The sequence below is a fragment of the Phycodurus eques genome, chromosome 16 (genome assembly GCF_024500275.1).
Source record: "Phycodurus eques isolate BA_2022a chromosome 16, UOR_Pequ_1.1, whole genome shotgun sequence".
Taxonomy (NCBI): Eukaryota; Metazoa; Chordata; class Actinopteri; order Syngnathiformes; family Syngnathidae; genus Phycodurus; species Phycodurus eques.
Window position 1 is genome coordinate 15,146,680 of NC_084540.1, and position 23,486 is coordinate 15,170,165.

At 39.9% G+C, this 23,486-nt stretch overlaps 1 protein-coding gene across 3 annotated transcripts; it reads right to left on the bottom strand.

The window, feature by feature from the left end:
* Positions 1-764: 764 nt before the first annotated feature.
* Positions 765-20,833, bottom strand: map3k3 (mitogen-activated protein kinase kinase kinase 3). Of its 3 annotated transcripts, XM_061701107.1 has the most exons (18): positions 19,982-20,833; positions 17,309-17,362; positions 15,718-15,842; positions 15,593-15,633; positions 13,553-13,652; positions 13,377-13,493; positions 13,007-13,127; positions 12,663-12,796; positions 11,877-11,950; positions 11,327-11,394; positions 9,334-9,429; positions 9,101-9,262; positions 8,874-9,022; positions 7,463-7,594; positions 5,971-6,100; positions 4,870-5,047; positions 3,713-3,982; positions 765-2,648 (listed from the first exon to the last, which is right to left on the bottom strand). In XM_061701107.1, the coding sequence occupies exons 2-17, from the start codon at positions 17,310-17,312 to the stop codon at positions 3,760-3,762; spliced, it is 1,854 nt and encodes a 617-aa protein (XP_061557091.1). In that variant the 5' UTR covers positions 17,313-17,362; positions 19,982-20,833; the 3' UTR covers positions 765-2,648; positions 3,713-3,759. The 3 variants fall into 3 exon arrangements, with proteins under 3 accessions (XP_061557091.1, XP_061557092.1, XP_061557090.1); XM_061701108.1 differs by having other exon boundaries at positions 765-3,982; positions 13,377-13,490; XM_061701106.1 differs by having other exon boundaries at positions 765-3,982.
* Between the last annotated feature and the right edge of the window lie 2,653 nt (positions 20,834-23,486).

Below are 23,486 nucleotides of genomic sequence, written 5' to 3' on the forward strand. Positions count from 1 at the left end.
GAACCTGAGCACAAATTAAGCTTTTATGGTGTTTGGAGGGGGGAAAGCGGGGCTGAGGGCGGTTTACGAGTTGGTGGGAGGGGTCAGTGAAAGGGTCAAAAAAAGGTTAAATGTTAAAAAAAAAAAAAAAAAAAATTAAATTAACATGGAATAGGGTTTTCAATTAGGGTTTCAAGCTAGAGTTAGGGTTTCAAACAAGGGCTAGTGTTTCAATTAGGTTTTCAAAGAGGAGTTAGGATTTTAAACTAGGTTTTCAAAAAAGTGTTATGACTTTTCGGAAGATTAGACCCTACAACCTTATTTTGATATCCTGACCGAGGGTTGAAATCCAAATGCTGGCATGAAACTTTGAAACTATCATCTGAAGCTTTAACCCGGACATGAAACCCTCACCCTGACTTGAAAGCCTAACTGAGGGTTAACCGTAAATTGAAACCCTAACCCAAAGCTAAAACCCTAACTTCAAAACATTAACAATATCTTCAAAGCATTATTTTAAATCCTAATGCTGATTTGAAAACCCCAATTTGAAACTCGAAGCCTTGTTTGAAACACTTAAACCGACCGTGTCATGTCACACAGGTGCACTTGTTTCGCTCGCCTTAGGACATCACCAAGGGAGCACTTTTTTCGCCGTAACACTTGGCTAAAAACTGAAGTGTTACGGTAGCCTGGTAAATTTTGACGTCCACAAACGCTGCAGCTCAAACACAATTTTATGTTATTAAAAATATAAGACACATTTAGGCAAGACATTTCCCAAAACTATTTATTTCTAGAAGGCACTTTGTATACATAAAAAAGACATAAAAGTCATTAAACTCTTTCTGTAAAATACATTTTGACTTTGCACTGCAAGTCCCGTCATGATACAAAATAGGTAAACATAAACATGCATGAAAATATAGAGACATCTAAACTAGCTCATGCTCATTGTTCAACCCAAGTTTTGTTTTTGTTTTTTTAGCATCTTAGCATTAGCATGAAGAATCCGCATTCAATCATTAGTCACAACATTAGGTGCACCTGCGAATGATGATAATAATGATGATGATGATAATAATAATAATAATGATAATATAGTTGCGCCTTGAGATATGAGTGACTCGACTTCAGGGTTTTCGAGGTACGAGCGGTCATTCAGATGATTTTTGGCTTGGACTTGGGAGCGCAAACGTGAGATATGAGCGCCGTATGATGGCAGCGAACTCAACTCGCTTCACAACAAGCAGCAGTCAGGCAGATAGAATTAGTGAGCAATTCTTCATCCTTGTCTCTAAAACCACCACAGTTTAATGCTAATGCTAGCACATAATGGGAAAGGCCATAGCTCGAGCGGCTAACAAATAGCATCTATGTGGCAGTGTTAAAACCCTTTAAGCAACAGATATCTGAACACGTAGTGTGGAGTAACACATGTAGGCAGCTAATATATCAATACACACAGACATATATTCTTTATCCTTTGCGGAGAATGACTAATAGTGCTGAGGTGTTGTGACATCTCCCTTGTCTCCATGTATATCTGTATGTCTCCATTATACTGCCCCCAGGTGGTTGAGGTGCATACACGTCAACTGTCCATTGAATTGAAGCAAAGAGTGGGACAAAAAAGGTTTAATTCTTTACATTCTATTTGATTGTCATTACTTTATGTTTTTGTAACGTACAATATTATAGTGCTATTTTCCCTCTTTAATATGCACACAGAATTAAACTCGTATCTCAAGACACCACCGCAGGAGTAATTTTTGATTGACACTACCTGGAGTATTTTGATAATTGGCTAAAATGGGGAAAGAAAATACTAGGACCTGCTATCAGTAAGATGACAACCACAAAACCAAAAAAAATACAAAAATAAATCATTATCATTAAAAATAAGTGTATTTATATTTTCATTAAAATACACAATACAAAATGTTTTTTATACATATATATACCTTTTATATACTGTTATAAAAAAACAAATTAAATTTTTTAAAAAAATATTAATCTATCCATCCATCCATCTTCTGAGCCGCTTCTCCTCACGAGGGTCGCGGGCGTGCTGGAGCCTATCCCAGCTATCATCGGGCAGGAAGCGGGGTACACCCTGAACTGGTTGCCAGCCAATCGCAGGGCACATAGAAACAACCAACCAATTGCACTCACAGTCACACCTACAGGCAATTTAGAGTCTCCAATTAATGCATGTTTTTGGGATGCAGGAGGAAACCGGAGTGCGCGGAGAAAACCCACGCAGGCACGGGAAGAACATGCAAACTCCATACAGAGGGGGGCCGGAGATTGAACCCGGGTCCTCAGAACTGTGAGGCTGACGCTCTAACCAGTCGTCCACCGTGCTGCCAATATTAATCTAGTATATGTAAATTATATATATATTATATATGAATATATTTATGTCTTTACATCATACTTTTTAATTTGAATTATATAAATAATAAAAATAAAGAAAGATTTTGTATATTTTTCTATTATTATTGGGATTCTAGATAGCTGTTGTATTGATTTAAAAAAATAAAATAAAAATAATAATTATGGTGCAGGTGTACCTAATGTTGTGGCCACTGCACGGACCCCGCCCCAGGTGAACAAAGTCGTCATTTGGCTCAACCAACAAACCTTCACATGCTCTTGAATTACATCTGAAAAGCAAGAAAGGAAAATGTATTTTAAAATGTCTATTTTTAACAATGTCATCCGATTGTCTTTGAAATGCAGAATTAACATTTTGTTTGTGCCCCCAAACAGAACTCGGCCAGCCAGAGTTTGTTTCCTGCGTGAAATTAAAAAGAAACAGGATTGCAAGTCTGCAAAACCAGCTGCTTTCAACTCATTCTTTGTCAAAACAACACCAACTAGAATACAACAAAATATATATAAAAAATATGAAATCCAAGTGAACTGGCACAGGGGCATAAATAAAAAAAAAATACAATAAAACAAAAATCACATTTGAAAAAAATCACATTTGAAGTAAATACAAATCTAATTTTTAACATTCATTTTAAAAAGTGCATCTGATTAGATTTACGATTGTTAAAGCTTTGTTCTTGAGGTTTTGACTGCTTTTTAACACAGAAATAAAACATAGAAAACTTAACCTCTCATTAAGGTCAATGGTGACTGGTGAGTGGATTTGGCGACAACAACAACAAAGGCAACAGCAGTCACTTCCTGGTGACATGGCTCAAAAACAACCTACTGCAAAACACCTTTTCCAACATTAGACAAGCCCCGAACCACAATCAATCATGCACCGATCAATAGTGCATGATGCTTGACTACACACTTTCTGAGACCAATTCTACAACTTGCATTTCTTTCCTTAATACACAACAACAATTTAAAAATAGCTTACAATATATACGAACAACTATGTGGACAAACGTTTTGGGACACACCACTCATTTGAGCAATCATTGAAAACGCTTGAAACCATAACTACAGGTATGGCTTGAAACCCCACATTGAAAGCTTAACCCAGGCTTGTAACACTCATTTGAAACCAAACCACACCAATGGATAAGTGTCTCAATACCTTTGTCCATACAGTGCACTTTACTTTGAATTTTAAAGGAGACCATGGGCCAACCGAAAGAGGACAGCATGACATAATCACTCTGCGCCAACTCTTGAAGGCTCTTACGAATGTGGCCTTCGCATTCAAAGAAGAACCAGCGACAGTATTTGGATTTCAACACCCCACCTGCGCGTTTCCACCGGTAGCTCCACAAGCTACACGCGACATCCAAGTTAGCTGTCCGAGAAGGGGTGTCTGAGCAGCTCCTCGGCGCCAGGCCGCAGCTCGGCCTCCACGAAGATACGGCGGACGAAGTCGTGCGCTTGCTCAGAGGTGCGGGGCGGCAGCAGAGGCTTGGTGGGCTGCGTGGCGATCTTGAAGATGGCCGCCATGGCCTCGTACTCGGCCCACGGGGGTTTCTCCGTCAGCATCTCCACTACCGTGCAGCCCAGACTCCTGGAAAGACACACACACACACACACACTGATACTTTAGTTTGAAAACCCTACTTTGAAATCTTAACGCAGGCCTGACACCCGACTTTGAAATTCTAACCTTGTCTTGAAACATCAATTTAAAAACCAAAGCCAGACTTGAAGCCTTACATTGAAACACTAACCCTGGATTAAAATTTAACTTTAAAAGCCTAACACAGGCTTGAACCCTACCTTGAAACCCTTACTGTAACTTGAAATCTTTACCCTTGTTTAAAATGTGCACCTTGATGTGGCTTAATATCCTAATTTGAAACCCAAACCTTTACTTAAATTTTAACCCTGGTTTAAAACCTTCCTTGGAAACTCTAATCCCGGTTTATAATCCTAAATTGAAACCTTAATTTGAAGCCCGACTCCTCACTTGAAACCCTCACCCTAAATTGGAACCCTGACTCTGGCTTGAAACCCCTAACTAATGCTGGCTTGAAATCTTAATATGAAACCCTAACCCTGGATTTTAAATCCTACTTTGGAAGTCTGACCCTGCCTTGAAACCAGAGTGAGGACCCCTAAACCAGGCTTGTAATCCTCACCCTATTTTGAAAACCGAATTTAGATTGACACTCTGGCTTTCAAACCCTAAGATTGACTTGAAACCCTAAACCTGGCTTTAAACCCTACTTTAAAACCTTAACCCCGATTTGAAACCCTCCTTTAAAACTCTAACCCTGGCTTGAAGCCCAATTTGTAAACCCTAATCCTTGACTGGCCCCATGCAACACAGATACAGTATTAAGAAGCTGTCAGAAACAGTGCTTATGCAACTAAATATTGTACATTTTGCATTGTGCGCTGACATTTCTTTAAAAAAAAAAAAAAAAAAAAGTCTGATGTGTGTGAACTCACCAGATGTCGGCCTTCCTGCCGTAGCCTTCCCCGCTAATGACTTCCGGGCTCATCCAGTAGGGGGTGCCGGTCACAGAGCGGATACCAGTTCCAGACATGCAGATGGTCTGCAGACGCTTGCTGGCCCCAAAGTCACCAAGCTTGACGTTGCCCTCCGAGTCGCGCAGAATGTTGGCCCCTAAGAGTCAAATGTACGTCGCCGTCATTCTACATTTGGTACCGTGAAACACAGACGGGTGACTCCAGTCACACGACTTGACTAGAGTCAGATTTAAGGCGACTTGGGACTTGCCCAATTTATGTAAGACTTGACTTGACCCACCAGTATGCTATAATGCAGAGTGCAGAAGAGCTTTACATTTTGATTCATGAATTAGATTTTTAATAAAATAGTGAAAAAGCAAAAGGTAACATGTAAGTTTCAAAACTCAAAGATGAGAAACACAGTAACTACATCACTCTAAACCCCATAAAGACAGGTAAGCTACGTTAATATTATGACGGCTTACTGAGAAGTGACTTGTGAAGGTCTCCATGTACTATATCTCCGTATGTCTGTACAATACTGCCCTAAGGTGGCCAAGGCGCGCACACCAAAAGGAGCAGCAGAATGTTCATAGAATTAAAGCAAGCAATTATTTCCATTCTATTTAATCATGTCATTAGTCTGTTTTTTTTTTTTTAAATAAAATACGACATTACAGAGCGCTATTTTCCTTATCAAAAAACATTACAAAAATGTTTTGGGGGTGGGAGCCTGGAACAGATTAATGGCAGTTCCATTCACTTCAATGAGGAAAAACGATTTGAGACAGTATTGTTTGGAGTGCCGAGCGTATTCATGTAACCAATTAAACTTGTATCTCAAGGCACCACTGTCCAGATAGAGTGCAAAGTGTTTGATTTGATTTATGACTTGCTTAACCCAAGTAACGACTTGAGTGGACTTGATTGAAATTTAGTAGGGATGCCACTTGTCTTGCTGGATTTTTGCCTCAGTCCCTTGGGACCTGCTTGAAACTTGTAGGTTAAGACTTGAGACTTACTACTTTCACATGTGTGACTTACTCCCAACCACTGCCGTGAAAGAAAATGGTTTACCTTTGATGTCCCTGTGCACAATCATGTTGCTGTGCAGGTAGGACATTCCCTCCAAAATCTGACGGGTGTACTTCCGGGTCACGTGCTCCGTCAGCGCCCCGTAAGCCTTCAGCTGGTCTTTGACAGAGCCCTGACAGGAAGCAAGACATTACATTACATTACATTAGCAACGTGACAGGTGGACGCCATCTTTGTGGAATTTTCTTAAAAAAAAAAAAACAAAAAAAAAAACATGGAATGAGCACTTCAAACACCTTTAAAATCCTCCCTAACAAATACATTGAGGGGCAAAAAAAATATTGATTACTAAAGTACATGACCTTAATCTACTGCCCACACTGCTCTTCTCATGAATAATGTTCAATTAACGCTATTTACGTTTGAGTTTTTAGGGCAAGTGACGCACTGTGAAACATCACGGTAATTTTGACGTGTCGACTTGGAGAACCCCCCGTACAAGCTTATTGGGGGATATTTTTAGCTGAAAATTGTCAGCCAATCGGAGAAGAGATTCCCCGAGTAGCAGACGAACCCAAAGGGTCCAGGAGCTATGTTGAGAAATAATGAAGTTATACTGTTTTACTCTAATTTGAAGGCATTTTGTGACCAGATTTTCTCTAGGCAATATCACACAAAAACATTCCCTAAAGAGGCCATGTTTTCAGACACAAGAAAATCTATTTCTCCGGATCCCATCGTCCGATTTTAAAAATTCTTAGTGGTTGAAGTGGCCATTCCAAAACGACTCATCATTCTGACAGACTGTCATTTTTAGGAAATCTTGTCACGTTGCTACTTACATCCATGGAACCAGGGAACTAGGAACTACATCTGTAATGTATTTTCAGTGTAGCATTAGGGTAATCCATCGCTACCAAACGAATATCCTGCTTAGGGAATAGTGCAAGTGGAAGTCCCAAGAACTTCGTGACTGAAGCTTGAAGTGGAAATATTTTAAGAGGCTCGACCAGCTGCCACTGATCTGATTGTAACCTTTTGGCTAACTAAATGTTCCTGAAACTGTAGGTGGAAAGGTCTTAATGCACATTTCGACCACAGGAACTTTACAATGGAATGCAAAACATTTGGAGGACCATTGTGTGTTTGCACTGCAGGAACTCCTGTCTTATTTTAATTTGGGGGTAATCTATCTGGGCCAAAAGAAGACCCTGACATGTGGGTAGTCTTTTGATTCCTTTTTGTTCCAGGAACTACAAGTACAAAGAACAGTTGTGTTTTTCTTTCAGTTTTCACTTTCCAGGGATTAAAAAAAAAAAATCTGAACCTGTGGTCTTGCCCAGTGGCGAATACACACTGAGGTGAACTTTGAAAGAGATGAAAGGAAGGAAGAAACCCTAGAAAGAAACAAAATCACTTCCCCACTAAAGACACAGCAAATGTTTCTCCCGCTTAAAACATATTTTCACATGTCGTAATTATTTCGACAAACCTGCAAGTTGGCTCAAGAACATAGAGAGGAACATTTGCTCACCCCGGGCATGTACTCCATGAAGATAGTGAGGGTCCTTTCGTTCCGGTCCCTCAGGCAGCCGTAGTACTGCACGATGCGCTCGTGGCGAAGATTCTTCAGCAGCTGGATCTCGCACTCCAATGCGCTGACTTCCTGCAGGGACCATGGAAAAGGTTGAAACAAAAGGGACCATCAAAAGATGACAAATCATTAAATCACACCAAATATTTTGACCTGGAGGCAGAGAGGATTACCTTACAATGACAGACAGGACCGGTTTGAGTTTTGTCACAAAACAGGAAATGAAAATAATGAAAACGCAGGAAGATAGGATTGAATATATTTACCAAAATCAATTATTTGTAGGAAGGACGTGAGGTGATTCAAAAGTTCATCATTCAGGTTGCAATTGTGTTTCCAGCTTGACTAAAGCTAACAGTAACATTAGCTTGAGGTTCTTTGGAGGCTAACTAGTTAGCTAGCAGCCTTCCAGAGCCTGTCAGCATTCACACTTACGGACAATTTAGAGTCTTCAATTAACCTAATGCATGTTTTTGGAACGTGGGAGGACACCACAGCACCCAGAGAAAACCCACGCAAGCATGGAAGGCCGGAGCCCGGATTTGAACCCATGACCTCTGAACTGTGACGTTGATGTGCTAACCAGTCGGCCACAGTGCCACCCAATCCCAAACATCACCATAAAACTTAAAAAACGTTTTAACAAAGTCAAACCCTATTAGGTGGGGTAGTACTTTGAAGAGGTCTCACTGGGAAACTCTTTGTTCAATGACCCACTATTACCAAGAACTAATAGTTCCTGCATCATTAGGTAAAAAGGATTTAGACAGTCAGGACCCCCGTAACAAGTATAGGCAAAGTCCAACCACAGGAAGTTTCCCCTAGAACTTAGAACTTTGGGAGGATTTTTGTGTGTTTGGACTGTACGAACTACTGTCCTAATTTAGTTCCAGGGTTATTTAGCGGGGCCAAAAAAGACCCCGCTAGGGGGCAGTTATGATGATAAAATAATAATAAATTATTATATTAAATCAACACAAAATTCGGTCTAGAAGAGTCATGTCAGAACCTGAACAGGAAGTCGGCCATTTTAGTGAAAGCAGCCATTTTGAGTGAATTCCAGACCTCTTGATTTACAGTGGAACCTCCCATATTCGTGGTTCGGCATTTGCAAGTTTGTATATTTGCTCGACACGAAGTTTGATCTCAAGAAGGTATGCCTGAAATTGAACAGGAAGTTTGCCATTTTGGTTGGAATGTTGGGCGAATAACAGGAAAGAAATAATGTGAATGATCAATTCCAGTGTCAAACTGTGGCTGTCGTAAAACCTTAAAGCAATATTTGAAGTTATATTTTAACATTCCTCGATGACACATCGGTTATACAATCGTTAAAAAAAGCTCTTCTCACCTTGCTGGTCTCTGGACTGTCGGGATCGAACTGGACCTGTTTGGCAGCCAGCTCCCGTCCCGTGTCCACATCGTAGCACAGGTACACCCGCCCAAACGCCCCTTGGCCCAGGAGCTTGCCCCGCCGCCACGTCACCGGAGCACTGGGCGCTGGAAAACCCAACACAAACAAAGCCTGTCTTCCATTTTGTTCAACTTGCTGTCGCAGAATATTGATGTCATATGTACATTTATGGGCGACGGGCCGTTCCTGTGGTCGGAGCCTGCCCTGGGTGTCCACCAGCTGCCAGCTGCCGACGCTTTCTTCGCTGCCGTTGCGAGAGCGGCGCGAAGGCACCAGGGTGAAGAGGTTCCCCTGCGGGCGGCGGATGCGCGGAAAGGTGCGCCGCCCTAACGCCGACAAATAAAAATGAAGCGTTTGATTGACGTGTTTCTGCATGACGTAGTGGTGGAGGTGGTACCTTCGCTGAGGTCCTTGTGATGCAGCGAGATGTGATAACGGCGAGGGTACGTGCCTCCCTTGCCAACTATGCGGTCGTAGACGTGGTTCTCCCTGTCTGAAAGCAGAGTGGAAATATAATTAATATACAGTCCAGGGGTGGCCAAACATTTGCGCTGAAGGACATTTGATTTTTCAAATGGACAAAAAAAAATATTATTACACGTATATACTTTTTTTTTTTAGTAATAATAAAATAATAATTCCCAGGTTTTAATCATATTTCTATATAATTAATATTATTAATTATTTAACCAGTGATTAAATAATAGATATAAAAGTAAATGTATAAATAATGTAATGTATGATATATATATATATATATATATATATATATATATATGTGTGTGTATGTATACACACACACACACACACACACACACTGTATATCAGGCAGAAACTATTTGTCACATGGGTATGTTGTCTTTTCAAATTATTGACCAATATAAAGTGGTGAAAATGGCTTGCTCTGTTTTGTAATGGATATATAAATATTTTGATTTACAATAAGTTGACCAATCATTTAATAAAATATGTTTAAATCTCTTTTTTCCCCACTTTATTTACAATCAATTTACAAATTATTCAATAAAATAAAATGTGTGAAATGTAATATATATATATATATATATATATATATAAACATTTTTTTTTATTTTACTATTTACAAAAGATGAACCAATCATTTAATAGAACATTTAAAAATGTTAAAAAGTAAAATTGCTTGTTTCACAATTTCCTATTGTATTATTTACAATAAATTAACAAATTATATCACACAATAAAAAAAATTTATGTACTGATTACAGTGACACAAAAAATGATTTGCCCCCTCCTCAAATTCTTGTATTTTTGCATAGTTTCCCCACTTTAATGTTTAAGATTAGGAGTGGCCGGCCTACAAATATTTACCCCAAGAGAATCGCAATGACTGATCTAGGAGGCCACAAGGGAACTCAGGACAACTGCAAGCCTCCCTTGCCTCAGTTAAGGTCAGTGTTCATGACACAACAATAAGGAAGAGACTGGGCAAAAATAGCATCCACGCAGAGTTCCAAGGCAAAAACCACTGCTGACCAAAAAGAACATAAAATGATCACCTTAATTTTACAAAAAAGACAATGGAATTATTCCCGGGACCTTTGGCTGAATATTATATGGACTGCAAAGATGAAAGTTGAGCTTTTTAGAAGGTGTGTGTCTCGTTACATCTGGTGTAACTGTAGCACCGCATTCCAGAAAAAGATCATCATGCCAACAGTCAAACATGGTGGTGGTAGTGTGATGGTCTTGGTCTGATTTTCTCCTTCAGGAACTGGACAACTTGTTGTGACGGATGGAACCATGAATTCTGCTCTTTAACAGAAAATCCTGAAGGAGAATGTTGAGCCATCAGTTTGTGACCTCAAGCTGGAGCACACTTGGGTTTGGCGGCAAGTACACCAGCAAGTCAACTTCTGAATGGCTTAAAAAAAGACAATGAAGGTTTTGGAGTGGCCTAGTCAAAGTCCAGACTTCAATCCAATTGAAATGCAGTGGCATGACCTTAAAAAGGCTGTTCATGCTCGAAACCCCTCCATTTTTGCTGAATTCAAACAATTCTGCAAGGAAGAGTGGGCCAAAATATCTCCACAGAGATGTTAAAGACTCATTGGCAGTTATAGAAAACGGTTGGTTTTACATTTGTTTGATGATCTTAAACGTTAAAGCGGGGAAAACATTAAGAATTTGAGAAGGGGGCCAATACTTTTTCACGGCACTGTGTGTGTAATTTTTTTCATTTGATTAGGGTTTACAAGGGCCTATATTATATGCAATAAATAAATGAACCAATTATCTAATAAATAAATGTTTTGAAAATTTTTTTTTTTCTTTACTATTTTTTATTTTACCTAGAAAAATTCCAGCTTTGAAGGACAGCGTGAAAAGGGCCTTATCAGTGTGTGTCTTCTCACCTGAAAACTCTTGTCGGTTGTCTGGGTAACTCTTGGCTCGGTGCATGCGGGACTTCCTCAGGGAGGGGCTGCCGGGACAGAAGAGTTCAACTCTATACACAAAATATTAAGCTCGCCGACAAGCCTTAAATCCTTTGTCGCTGGTGAAATTAACGAGCGAACATATAAGGATAATATCAAAAATCACACAAAACGAGTTTCACCAGCTGTCGTGCATGATGGTAGAACGTCGTGCTAAACTTCAGATCAGCGAGCATTCAAGGATTACCACTGCTTATGTTAACTTAACTGCTTAACTTTTTTTTAAGACACTTCAAAAAAAAAAAAAAAAAAAAAAAAAAGAGCTGTCACTGCTTGTTATCAACTACAGTACACTGTTTTATGTTTTTTCCCTTTACCAGTTGTTTTTTTGACACTTCGTTGATAGTACTGTATACAAAATCCTACAATGTGACTTAAAACAAAACAAGAAGGAAGTTTTATTAATTTGTTGTTCGAAAATAAACTTTCAATACAATGTATATCTACAGTAGAGTTACGGAATGCCAACCTGTCTGAGTTACTGTCCAGAGACTGACAGCTTCCAGACACTGAGTTCTCAGCACTGCTCCAGGGATCCAGAACCTGCAGGGAAAAACAACAACAAGATTCCTACAACAGTCAAACTCAACACACAGCAAGAATTGAACTTTTTAAATAATAGCTGAATTAAATTAAGAGAGACATTTTATCGAAAAGTGTTTTTAACTGCTCGTATACAAACAGAATAAAATAAATACATACATAAATAATCAAACAGTAAACAAAACAAAAAATACACAAAAAACAATTATAATAGCTAAAATATAGCCTAACCTAAAGGGGGGAAATTGAGTTATTCATGAGATATTTGTGTTTGGCTGTGTCTGCTGCATGCGCCACATGCTTGGATCTGCGACACCAATTTACCAAAGATTGATTCATAGAAGAAGTAAAAAAATTATAATTTTCATGTATTTAAAATATATAAAAATAGTTTTATGTATATAACTAAATACAAAATTAAGAAAAACATTTGAATTTCATTTTAAGGAATAAAGGGCTAATAAAAGAATGCAAGAAATGACGACAGGACTTTGCATACACATTTTACCTTTTTATTTATTATTATTTTAAAATCTCATCCAAGAATGACTTTTGATGTTGTAAAAATCAAACGTGGCCCTTTAACACCAAACTTTCCTCACCCCTGATATGAAGTGAATTTTGAAGAAAGGATGCCACACAGACATCGGGAACTCTTTTACATTGTGAAAAACGTGCATAAATTGTGTACTTTCAGTACAATCTGACTTACACACTGGTCACTGGTCTCCGGGATGAACTCGCCTTCACTATTGACACTGGTGTAGGAACCTTGTCGAGCGATCCTCTGCTGGCGTTCTGGTACGTAGCCGGGAGGTGGCGAGCTGCGCCCCGCGTTCTGAGAACCTGTTCATCCAGCGGAAGACAACAAAGAAAAACTAAAAGTTAAGACTAAATGCACTTTGAAGGCCGTCAAATCAATGTTTTAGCAGCCTGTTGCGGACACATAACCCAATCGGTTGTTTTCGTTTTCCATGGGTTTTGCCATCTTTTTACTATAACTATTTATCTTAAAAAACGTCGACTCTGCAACAAAGAGGCAGCACAGCAGCTTACCGGTGGACATGTGGCGCCCCCTAGGCTCCAGGGCCGGGTATACTGCGCTGACGTCTCCGGTGGACTGTGAGGCCTTGATTCGAACCTGCTTGCAAGGCATGTGCTGGGATGGCGAGGGGGCCTGTAAGATGGAGATCAGGTCATTTAAAAAGGTGGGAATAGCACTTGAATCCTGTAGTAGTGAGTCACTGCAGGACCCCTCACTCAGTCAAAGAAGTTGCTCATGCTAAGGAAGCATAATAGTATTATTTGTGAACACACTTGGCCATCGCAATCCAGTTTTCACAACTGTTGTGCGGTGAAGAAACAACAGTGCAGCAACAGTGTGTTGTGAAGGCCTGTCCATTGTGTGTGTTTCTGTCTGTCTCACATTATTGCGTTCCTGTGCGAGCAGCAGGATCCGGATGCTCTTCATGTTGGCGCTTCGGTCCAGCAGATCTACGGCCTTATCCAGGTCATCCTGGCCTCGCAGCGGGATGGACAACTGCTGGGAGGCAACACGCATGTCTACAAGGCACATGCGCGACGACAACAGTGGACTCGTACCTCGTTGCTCATATAATGGAGGTCCAGTTGCTGGCCAAACACGAGCTTGACTTTGTGTTGGACGTCATCAAACTGTATGGGTCGGCCGAACATGAGGATTCTAAAAAGAGAGGAACAGATTGGAGAACTGTTTTAAAGCACACAAATTATGCCATTTTCTACAAATTAAAGGGATCATATGTAAAATTGACCTTTTTATATTTGTTACAGAAATACAGTGAACCCTTTCAATTATCATTATGTACCCATGAGGTGTGCTGTGGGAAATTATGCAATGTCACTTAATTGGTCCAAAAATTATTTATCTACTGCAAATAATGTATCTTTGTTCAACTATCTATGCTATTTACATTTAGTGACAGGCAGAACAATCAAATGCTCTTCCACTAGATGGCACAAGATACATAATTATCGACTATTTTGGTGGCATGCCTTAAGAATTTGTTTTCCCAAGGCTGCCCCGGTATGAAATATTTTTATAATTGATTATTGTATCTGTATCAGTTGTTCATTTGATTAATCAAGTAATCAGATAAAAAAATATTTTGAATTAAAGTTTATTGCAAAATATTTTTTCCCAATTACTATTACTAATAATCATCCAAAACTACTTCTTGGGTACTGATTAATGCAAAGCCCTACTCGTTTTGCTATACACTTCTCGGGTTGCTTCAGATTCAACCACGTCAATTAAAGGTTATTCATACTATGACTGCAAGCCAGCAAATAATTATTTTCATAATAGATTAAACACTGACTGAGACTGTTATTTTTTTCCTTAAATTGATTATGGTTTGGTCTGTAGCATGTCAGAAAATATGGAAAAAGTTGATCACTGTTTTCCAAAGTAAAATCAGATGTTTGCAAATGTCTTTTTTTGATTAAATACAAAGATAATCAGTCTGCTTTCATGGAGGACTGCAGAAATCAGAAGATTTGGACATTTTTAAGTTAAACAATGGCTCTTATGATGAATCCATATCAAAATAGTTGTTGATTAATTTGATAATCAATTTTTTGCTACTAGTGGATAATGTTATAAACTAACTTGCACCACCATTTTTTTTCTTGTGTAAAATATGTGCTTGGACTCAGAAAAGGTTGGGAAACATACCCCCTTCGCAAAACACAAAAATACCAATTACTACGTTCCTATTCTCCATTTGATTACATTTTGACTTAGTGATGCATAGATACTGTTCCCTCATCTGTTATACTGTCATACAGTACATATAACACAAAGAACTATCATCAGTGGATCAGTTACTGTACAGTACATTATGCAGCTAGCCGTTACCAGCTCATAAGCTGTTAACTTCTACCACTGCCAATAGCAATCTGGACCTCCCTCAATTTTTGACATTTTTACTCGCAAATTTCCACTATTTGTGTCTGGGCTTGGTCCTTAAACCTTGCGAGTAGTGAGGGTTCAATGTATTTAACTGCTCATTTCGGAAAATGTGTCTGTGAGCGAGCCCGTCTTAATTTTACACTTCTGATGTGCCTGTTTGCCGGGCATGGCAGCGTGAAAGCCGCTTGTGCATCCAACAATACTGCGACTACGGCAGTTAGTCTAGTGTAGTGTCTGAGAAATACATATGCATCCATCCATCCATTTTCTGAGCCGCTTCTCCTCACTAGGGTCGCAGGCACACTGGAGCCTATCCCAGCTATCATCGGGCAGGAGGCGGGGTACATCCTGAACTGGTTGCCAGCCACTCGCAGGGCACATACAAACAAACACCCATTGGCACTCACATTCAGACCTATGGGCAATTTAGAGTTGTCAATTAACCTACCAGGCATGTTTTTGGGATGTGGGAGAAAACCCACGCAGGCACGGGGAAAACATGCAAACTCCACACAGATGCGGCCGGGGATGGAACCCCGGGTCCTCAGAACTGTGAGGCAGACGCTCTAACCAGTCGTCCACCGTGCCGCCAGAAATACATATATTTATTTGTATTACTTTTCCAGTAAACCTCGCTGAAAAAGTTTTCTTCCAGTGGGATGCATACAAAAGATTGTCAACAAACTCACCGCTTCTCGCTTGAGAACTCAAACTTGATCCTGATGTCCTCCTGAGAGAAAATAAATGCAAAGCTTCAAGTTAAAAGGAAAAAAACTAATTACAAAAAAAGAAAAGAAAATTGGGGATGACCCACCTGTTTATTAGCCTGAGCGGGTATCTTGAGTTTACCGCCGCCGTCATATGGTAGGACGGGTTGCCGGCGCGTCATCTGCAGGGCCACCAGGTCCTTCATGATGGAGTGGAGTGCCTGTCGTTCATCTGGACGACGACAAATGCGGCAAACATTTGGTACGCCATTTTCTCATTTCTATTAATTTTCTTGCATTCTTCTGTAGGGGTACGAAATGCAATAATAAGATACCTAAAGGGCAGGGCTGGACACTGATTGATGGAGGGACAATGGTCATTTCCAGAATGGGAAGAACACAAAAAAACTATTATAAAAAATTGCTGAACCAGTGATAGATTTATGAGCGTTCTTTTAGAAAGAACACAAAAAGAAAGAACACGGGGACAAACTACATTTTCTGATGGGCAGTGTGAAAGGGGCTAAAGATTGCCAAATGTCAAGAAGTAAGATGTCCTCATTTGTTTTTTATTGTGTCAACTTCTTTAACAAAAGAACTTTTATTTCTTTTAAACTTTTGTTTCTTTTAACAAAATTAGCAAATCAGTCGTAACAGAACAGCTTTTCTCAGCATTTGCCTTAAACACAAAATAGAGTAAGTGTCATGTGTCATGCCATACCAGCTTTCTGCTATTAAAAAAGCTCTGTTACTACCTACGAACCCGAAAAATTTGCTGGTGACTAGAACAGAGTGAGCGTTGGGGCAAATTCAACCCCAGATTCCGTGTCCGTACCTTTCGCACCATGACTGTCAGGAAAAAGTTGGCTTTGACAGGTGGAAAGAAAAAGGCTGAAGCTTTTGTCCACCATTGTAGTTCACAGTCCCAACTTCTTCACAGGATTTCCGCAAAATAACAGGCAGAGCAAAGTGAGTGTTTGGCGTTAAAATTCACACCCCCGTTCTGGCTTTCCGCAATTCCCTTCCACACAGGCGTAACTTCTGGTATCACCTCGGAAGTCGGGAAATCAACGGGATGAATTCAACCACCATTTTGTATTCGTACTTTTCACAGTGCTGCATGCAGTTTGAAAGGCAATAAAGTTCCTTCTCGTCTTGCCATGTCAAGAACATGTCTGATGTTCTTGTTGCCGGTGTCAAACTTTTAGCACGATTCACATACCTTATGCCCAAAATTGGCGCATTCATCAGTTTGCGTGTTTCAACAGAGAGAATACCAGGTGTTGAAGTTTGGGTTGCTGGCTTTCTGCTATTCCCTTCCACACAGGCATCGTGCCACCTCAGATTCTACCTCTGAAGCTGGGAAATTCTCTGTTCAAATTAATCCTTCTATTCCATGCTGCTACCTTTCACACCATCAATGTCAGGGAAAAAGCTGCTTTTCGATGTGTCTTCTCCCACGTTTGATAACCGGGTAGGTTTTTCGCCTTACAAGTAAAGCAAACATTTGGTCTTGTGTAGCTTGGACAGACATCACAGTCGGGAGAAGCAGAACTCCGCTTTCTTAGGGCACTGAAACCCGACCCTTCACCCGCCCGACACTCCGACAGCTGCCACAGGTTGTATTTTTTATTTATTTATTATTTTAGGAAAACCGAAAAGGTCTGTTTCAAGTTGTCTGCGTTTTGTTGGACTTACTCATTGTGGCGACGCTGGCGTGGTCTTCAAAGCTTCAGAACCCTGCCGGGCCAACTGCGGCAAACACAAAATAACAACATTAGACTTCAAAATGGGGCTTTTTGGTGATGTTTTTCCTCCAGGAGGATGTGAGAAGACAAAAGGTTATCAGCCAGACGCGCAACAATTGTCAGGATGCGAGCGGGTTGCCATCTTGGCCAAAAAAAGCCGACTCTCGCAGGAATGTAACATGACGTAGGTCGACATAACACAGAGACTTTCTTAGAACGCTTGTAAACAGATGATGGGTAATCGCTAACAGTTGAACAGCACTGCAAGCAATTAGGCTGGCCTGTTTCACGAACAGTATTGGAAGTGCGGCAGAGACACCACTTGAAGTGGACCCGGTTAATTGCTGGTAGTGCAGCAGACAGTACATAAAGTGGGCCAGAATAATTGCTAATAATGCCAGCAAGTCGCCGAGCCCGCTACATTTTCTATACTGGTCGTGCAGCAGAGATGGTAAATGAAGTGGGTCAGACTAATTGCTGCGATTGTAACAATTAGTCTGGCCCGGCTCGTGTACGCTATGCCGACTGGCGGCAATTACTCTGGGCAACTTGGTGTAGTCTTAGTGCACTGCCAGCAATTAGTCTTCCCCCACTTCATGCAATGTCTGGACCAGTGCCGGCAATTAGTCTGTCCCGCTTCATGTATTAGCTCTGCTACACTGTCAGCAATTAGTCTATCCCACTTCACATACTGTCAACAACACTGCCAGCAAATACTGTGGCCCACTTCGTGTACTGCCTGTTGCTCTAATCTGCTTAATGTATCATCTAATGCAATGCTAGAAATGAGTCTGGGCCATTTTCTGTACCGTTTGCTACACCGCTAGCAATTGACCTGTCCTGCTTCGTGTACCATCTCTATTGATTTACTAGAAATGAGTCTTGCTCGCTTCGAATACTGTATGTTGAACTGCCATTAACTAGTCTGGCCCAGTTTATGTACTGTCTGAAGAACACTATACAGTATCATCATTTATTTTTATGTTTTTTATTTTATGGTAGTTAAATTAATTTGACTCTTTCGGAACCGTCAAAACATTTCCAGTACAGTTAATAAAAGTTTTATGGCAGAGACATTTTGACCCCAGGGACAATTATTTCCACGTCCATTATTTTTTATGTGAAAACCTGTAAAGGGCATTGGCGCCCTTGACAACAACCCGTAATCCCACCACAGGAATGCCGGGCATGTCCGCCGGCGGCCCGTTGCCACGTTGCTTTCAAGCGTCCGCCGCTTGGCATACACGCCAGCCAACATGGAAGGAAGGTGTTTAGAGGCCTTGAAGGTGGTTACTTCAGGGAATGCTGGGAAGTACAAGAACAGGCTATGGGATGCCCACTGCAGCCTGCTGCCTTCGCTCCTGATTCTCATTAGCCTCCGAAAGGAATGCGGGGAATTTTAGATGCAGAAGAGGCAGCAACTCTACCAGGCCACTCTGCTGTGTCTGCTTTATTTTCCTTGTATCATGTTTCCAGGACACCCCCTCACCCCCCCCCCCCCCACACACACACACACACACACACGCAGCACCCCCTTTTCTCCCCCGAGCGGTTTAGTCTGAGGCTGTTTTTCCCAGTCCGCATTTTATTCTCCCCTCCGCCCCATTACCAAACCTCGCGACTAGAATGCAGTTGTCTTGTTAACCGATTGGACTTGAATGTAGCACATGACTTCTCTCATAGTCAACCTGCTGTGCTCCAGAATGTTACAAAACGGCAAACTTTTTGGGGTATGCGCAGAAGATATCAACTTTCCAACTAGAATGGACAAATCTACACCATTATATACCTGTAGAATGGTATAGTTTAACACTGTAAATACTAGATGATAGCCACGCGTCTCTATAAATCCCGGCTGCTAAGCAGAATATGTCTAAAGTTGGCATCAATAATAAAAAAGACACGAAAAAAACTGAAGTTGTTTAAAAAAAAACTGAAGTTATTTAAACAACTTTAAAAACTTTTAAAGTTGTTTAAATATTTTGTTATATTGCACAGCGGTTCACTTCTTTTTACACTTGTATAACAGTTAAAAATACTAAAAACGTCAAAGGTAAATACTTTCATTTTTTTCTGATCTTATCCAGCTGTTGACCTTTTACAATTTTATGACAGATAACAATGCTAACAAAAAATGCTAACAAAGGGTTGAATTGTTATAACAGTTTTAGTGCACAGCAGTTGGCTTCTTTTTATGCTTGTATTACAGTTAAGAATGCTAGAAATGCTAACATCTATGGGTAAGTCATTTTATTTCATTCATTGCATTTGTATTATATGGTGGTTGACTTCTTTTGACACTTGCATGGCAGTTAAGATTGTTAAAAAAAACACTAACATCATAGAATACATTGCTTTAGTGTACTTCTTATTTTTTTACGGAGTATTTTTCTTCTGAAGCTTGTATGACAGTTAAAGTTGTTTAAAAAACATCAAATGAAGTAATTTTATTTTTCATAGCATCACTTATTTTCACACTTGTATGACAGGTGACAAATTGGTGTTGGTGGAAAATATGTATATTTTGGCCTTGGTGGAGGCCCGTCTTAATCAAGCGCTGATGAAGCCATTTATTCTGGGGACGTGTTCTGACGTCATCATGGCATAACAATCAACTCCTCACCTGATTGGTCAGACGTATGTCCTTCCTCCGCCCGCGGTGACAGGTATGGTCCTCGTGGTGCGCGCGCATCCTCCTCCTTCAGCGGGCACGCGCAGCCAGGCAGAGCGCATGCGTGCTGGGCGCCATGTTGTTGCCCACAGGGGGTCCACGGGTCTCACAAACACAAAATGATGATTGACAGTTCCCAAGGTAGAAAGAAAAAAACAAAAATAAAAAGCGGTCACGTCGGGGGTTTAGACTGGAAGTGTTCCTTTGGAGGCACTGCGGAGGCTGACATGTTGGGAAAACACGCAAAATATGTTCGGGATAAACATCTGGAGGTGCCCAAATAAGGTGTCCCGTTCACTTAATGACTTTCATGGAATCCTATTTTGGAGCACACATTAAAAAAAAAATACAAAAAAACTGAGGGGAGGGAAGCCGAATAGGGTCAAAACTCGTCTTCGCAGAACTGGTTTAATTAAACGACCACAAACCTTTGTCTTTCAAAGACAACAATGCGACAAACTACAGCACGGTGCGATTAGATCACCGCAACTTCTCCCGACCAAAACAAAGCTCAAAACCATTTCCAAAGCGACTACTTCCAACTTCCTGGCAGAAAAAAAGAAAAGAAAATGAAGACATTTCACCACCGGAACTCGTTTTTCAGCTGCCAAAGCATCCTGGAAACAGAGACCGCCAAATGTACGTCCTTCTTCTCCAAATGGCGCAGCGTTTTGTTGTCCAAGTACTAAAAAAAACACACAAAAAAAACGTGTTTTATCTCGAAAGGGTTCGTGGTTGCTCTCTAACTAAACGAGTGCCGTGAAGCCGCGGGAGCGCGCAAAATTACTTCTTCGATATGTGTGACCGCAGGAGCGCGCACCGTCGTCTGGGCGGAGAAATTGTGACGTATTAGATTTGTTGCCTTCCATTACACTCGGAAATCGGAATGAGCACGATAGATTTCGTTTGTAAAATAAATACTGCACAATTATACATTTACTTGTTCCTGTTGCCTTGTTACTTACATTGACACTGGGAAATCGAGATAGCTATATATTTCGTAAAATAATAATAGAAATATATTAATGGTGCGTAAGTAAAATATATGCAACGATGGGTTCCCATATACAGTTGAAACCAGATGTTTATATACACTATAAATGGACACGCTTTTTTTCACTGTCTGACATGAACTCAGACTAAACATTTCCTGTTTTATGTCAATTAGGATGACCACAATTATTTATTTTTTTCCACAATTATTTATATTTTCCAAATACCAGAAAAAATGGAGGATTTTTTAAAAATAAAATTTTCATTACTTTATTCAAAGTCAGAAATTGACATACATTTCGTTAGTATTGCGTACCATTGCCTTTAAACTGAATGACTTAGTATTAAGTCATACTAATCATTATCGGTATAAGGAAGTATACTTTTTTTTAGGGCCACTCGATGCAAAATGACTAAATTTGCAATTTAATATCCTCAAACCCTCAATTATAGGCCATCAGAGGTGGGTAGGAACACGTTACATTTACTCCGTTACATTTACTCAAGTAACATTTTGGATAAATTGTACGTTGTACATGTCAGAGTAGTTTTAATTAATAATACATTTTACTTTTACTCAAGTATTTATGTGAAGAAGAAACGGTACTTTTACTCTATTACAATAACCTACATGCCATACGCTACTTTCGCTTATCAATAATTTTGTGCGCAATCTATTTTTAAGACTTTAGTTTTCGACTTCAGCATCCGGTGCTGTTGCTCCAATCCATCGTGATTACCGCAGTGATGTTTGACTCAAATTTACAAGAAAGTCACATGTCCGCACACAACGTCTTCTATTGGGCTTCGCAGCCCAATCAAAGATAGTTGTGACAGCCGTGCGTGACTGATGTTTACATTACAGACTACGAAAAACAACAGCTTTAACAAGTAGCGTAGTTTTGTCACTGCTCAAACTTGGATATTTCAGCCCACTTCTAACTTGAGAAAACATCTTGCAGTAAGTTGCAGATGCTTTTGCTGTTGTTTTGGCTGTGCATATGGCAACATTAGCACTATCTTATGGCTGGTGTTTACATTACAGACTACGAAAAACAACAGTTTTAACAAGTAGCTTAGTTTTGCCACTGCTCCAACTTGGATATTTCAGCCCACTTCTAACTTGAGAAAACATCTTGCAGTAAGTTTCAGATGCTTTTGCTATTGTTTTGGCTGTGCATATGGCAACATTAGCACTATCTTATGGTCACAAGTAACTGAAAAGCATGCATCTTGTTCTCGCTACCTCTCTCTCCCCCTCACGCACACACAATCAAGAAGTCTGGTCAGCAAAGAGCTTCTTCATGCATTTTAGTGGATAAAGCAAATCATGTTTCTCTAAGACCCTACGCATTTGTTGTTTTTCCATCCATTTTCCAAACCGCTTATCCTCACTAGGGCCGTGGGCGTGCTGGAGCCTATCCCAGCTGACTCTGGGCGAGAGGCAGGGTACACACCCTGACCTGGTCGCCAGCCAAATCGCAGGTGGTTTTTATCCACTTAAAAATTGAAATGGTGGCAGGTGGCATTGAACATGAGTTGGAATGTGATATGTTACTTCTGAACACAGCCACATGCCAGTTGTAAGAGGGAGTGCTTCCTTGTGCAACCAGATACTTTACTTAAAATCTATTTAACCAGGTAAAAGACCAGCTAAAACGCCTTTGCAATGGTGACCTGGTCAATAAGGCAGCAAGTTAAACGTCAAGTTCAAGTCAATCACAATGAAGTTTATTTCAATTATTTTTACCTCCCCTCTCAAGGAGCTACAAAAATAAACCAGTATATTTGATGTCCATGTTCTGATTTAAAAATTAAATCAGAAGCTACTCACTAGTTATTCTGTACTTTAGTTTATTTCAGAGTACCTTTTTACTCAAGTAATTATTTGGACTACTTTTTACTTGAGTCATATCTAAAGTAACAGTACTCTTACTTGAGTACAATATTTGGCTACTCTACCCAGCTCTGTAGGTGATTACAGATCTAGTAAAACTGAGTCAAATGAATAAATCCACACAAGCATTTTTTATTTTTTTCTCCAAAAGCCATGTAAAAAAAAAAAAAAAAAAAGAAAACATGACAAATGCTCAAAATATTGAGGCATAGAATGAGGGGAGATTTATATGTCACAGTCAAAAAAAAAAGCAATTGGGAAGAGGAAGACGACCGCAAAACGCAGTCCAAGCGTTCTTTTGCTATAAGGCCACCTCAATCCACAGGTCAAGCATGTTACATATATATATATATATATATATATACGTATATATATATATACGTATATATATATATATATATATATATATATATATATATATATATATACGTATATATATATATATATATATATATATATACGTATATATATATATATATATATATATACACGTATATATATATATATATGTATATATATATATATATATATATATATATACACGTATATATATATATATATACACGT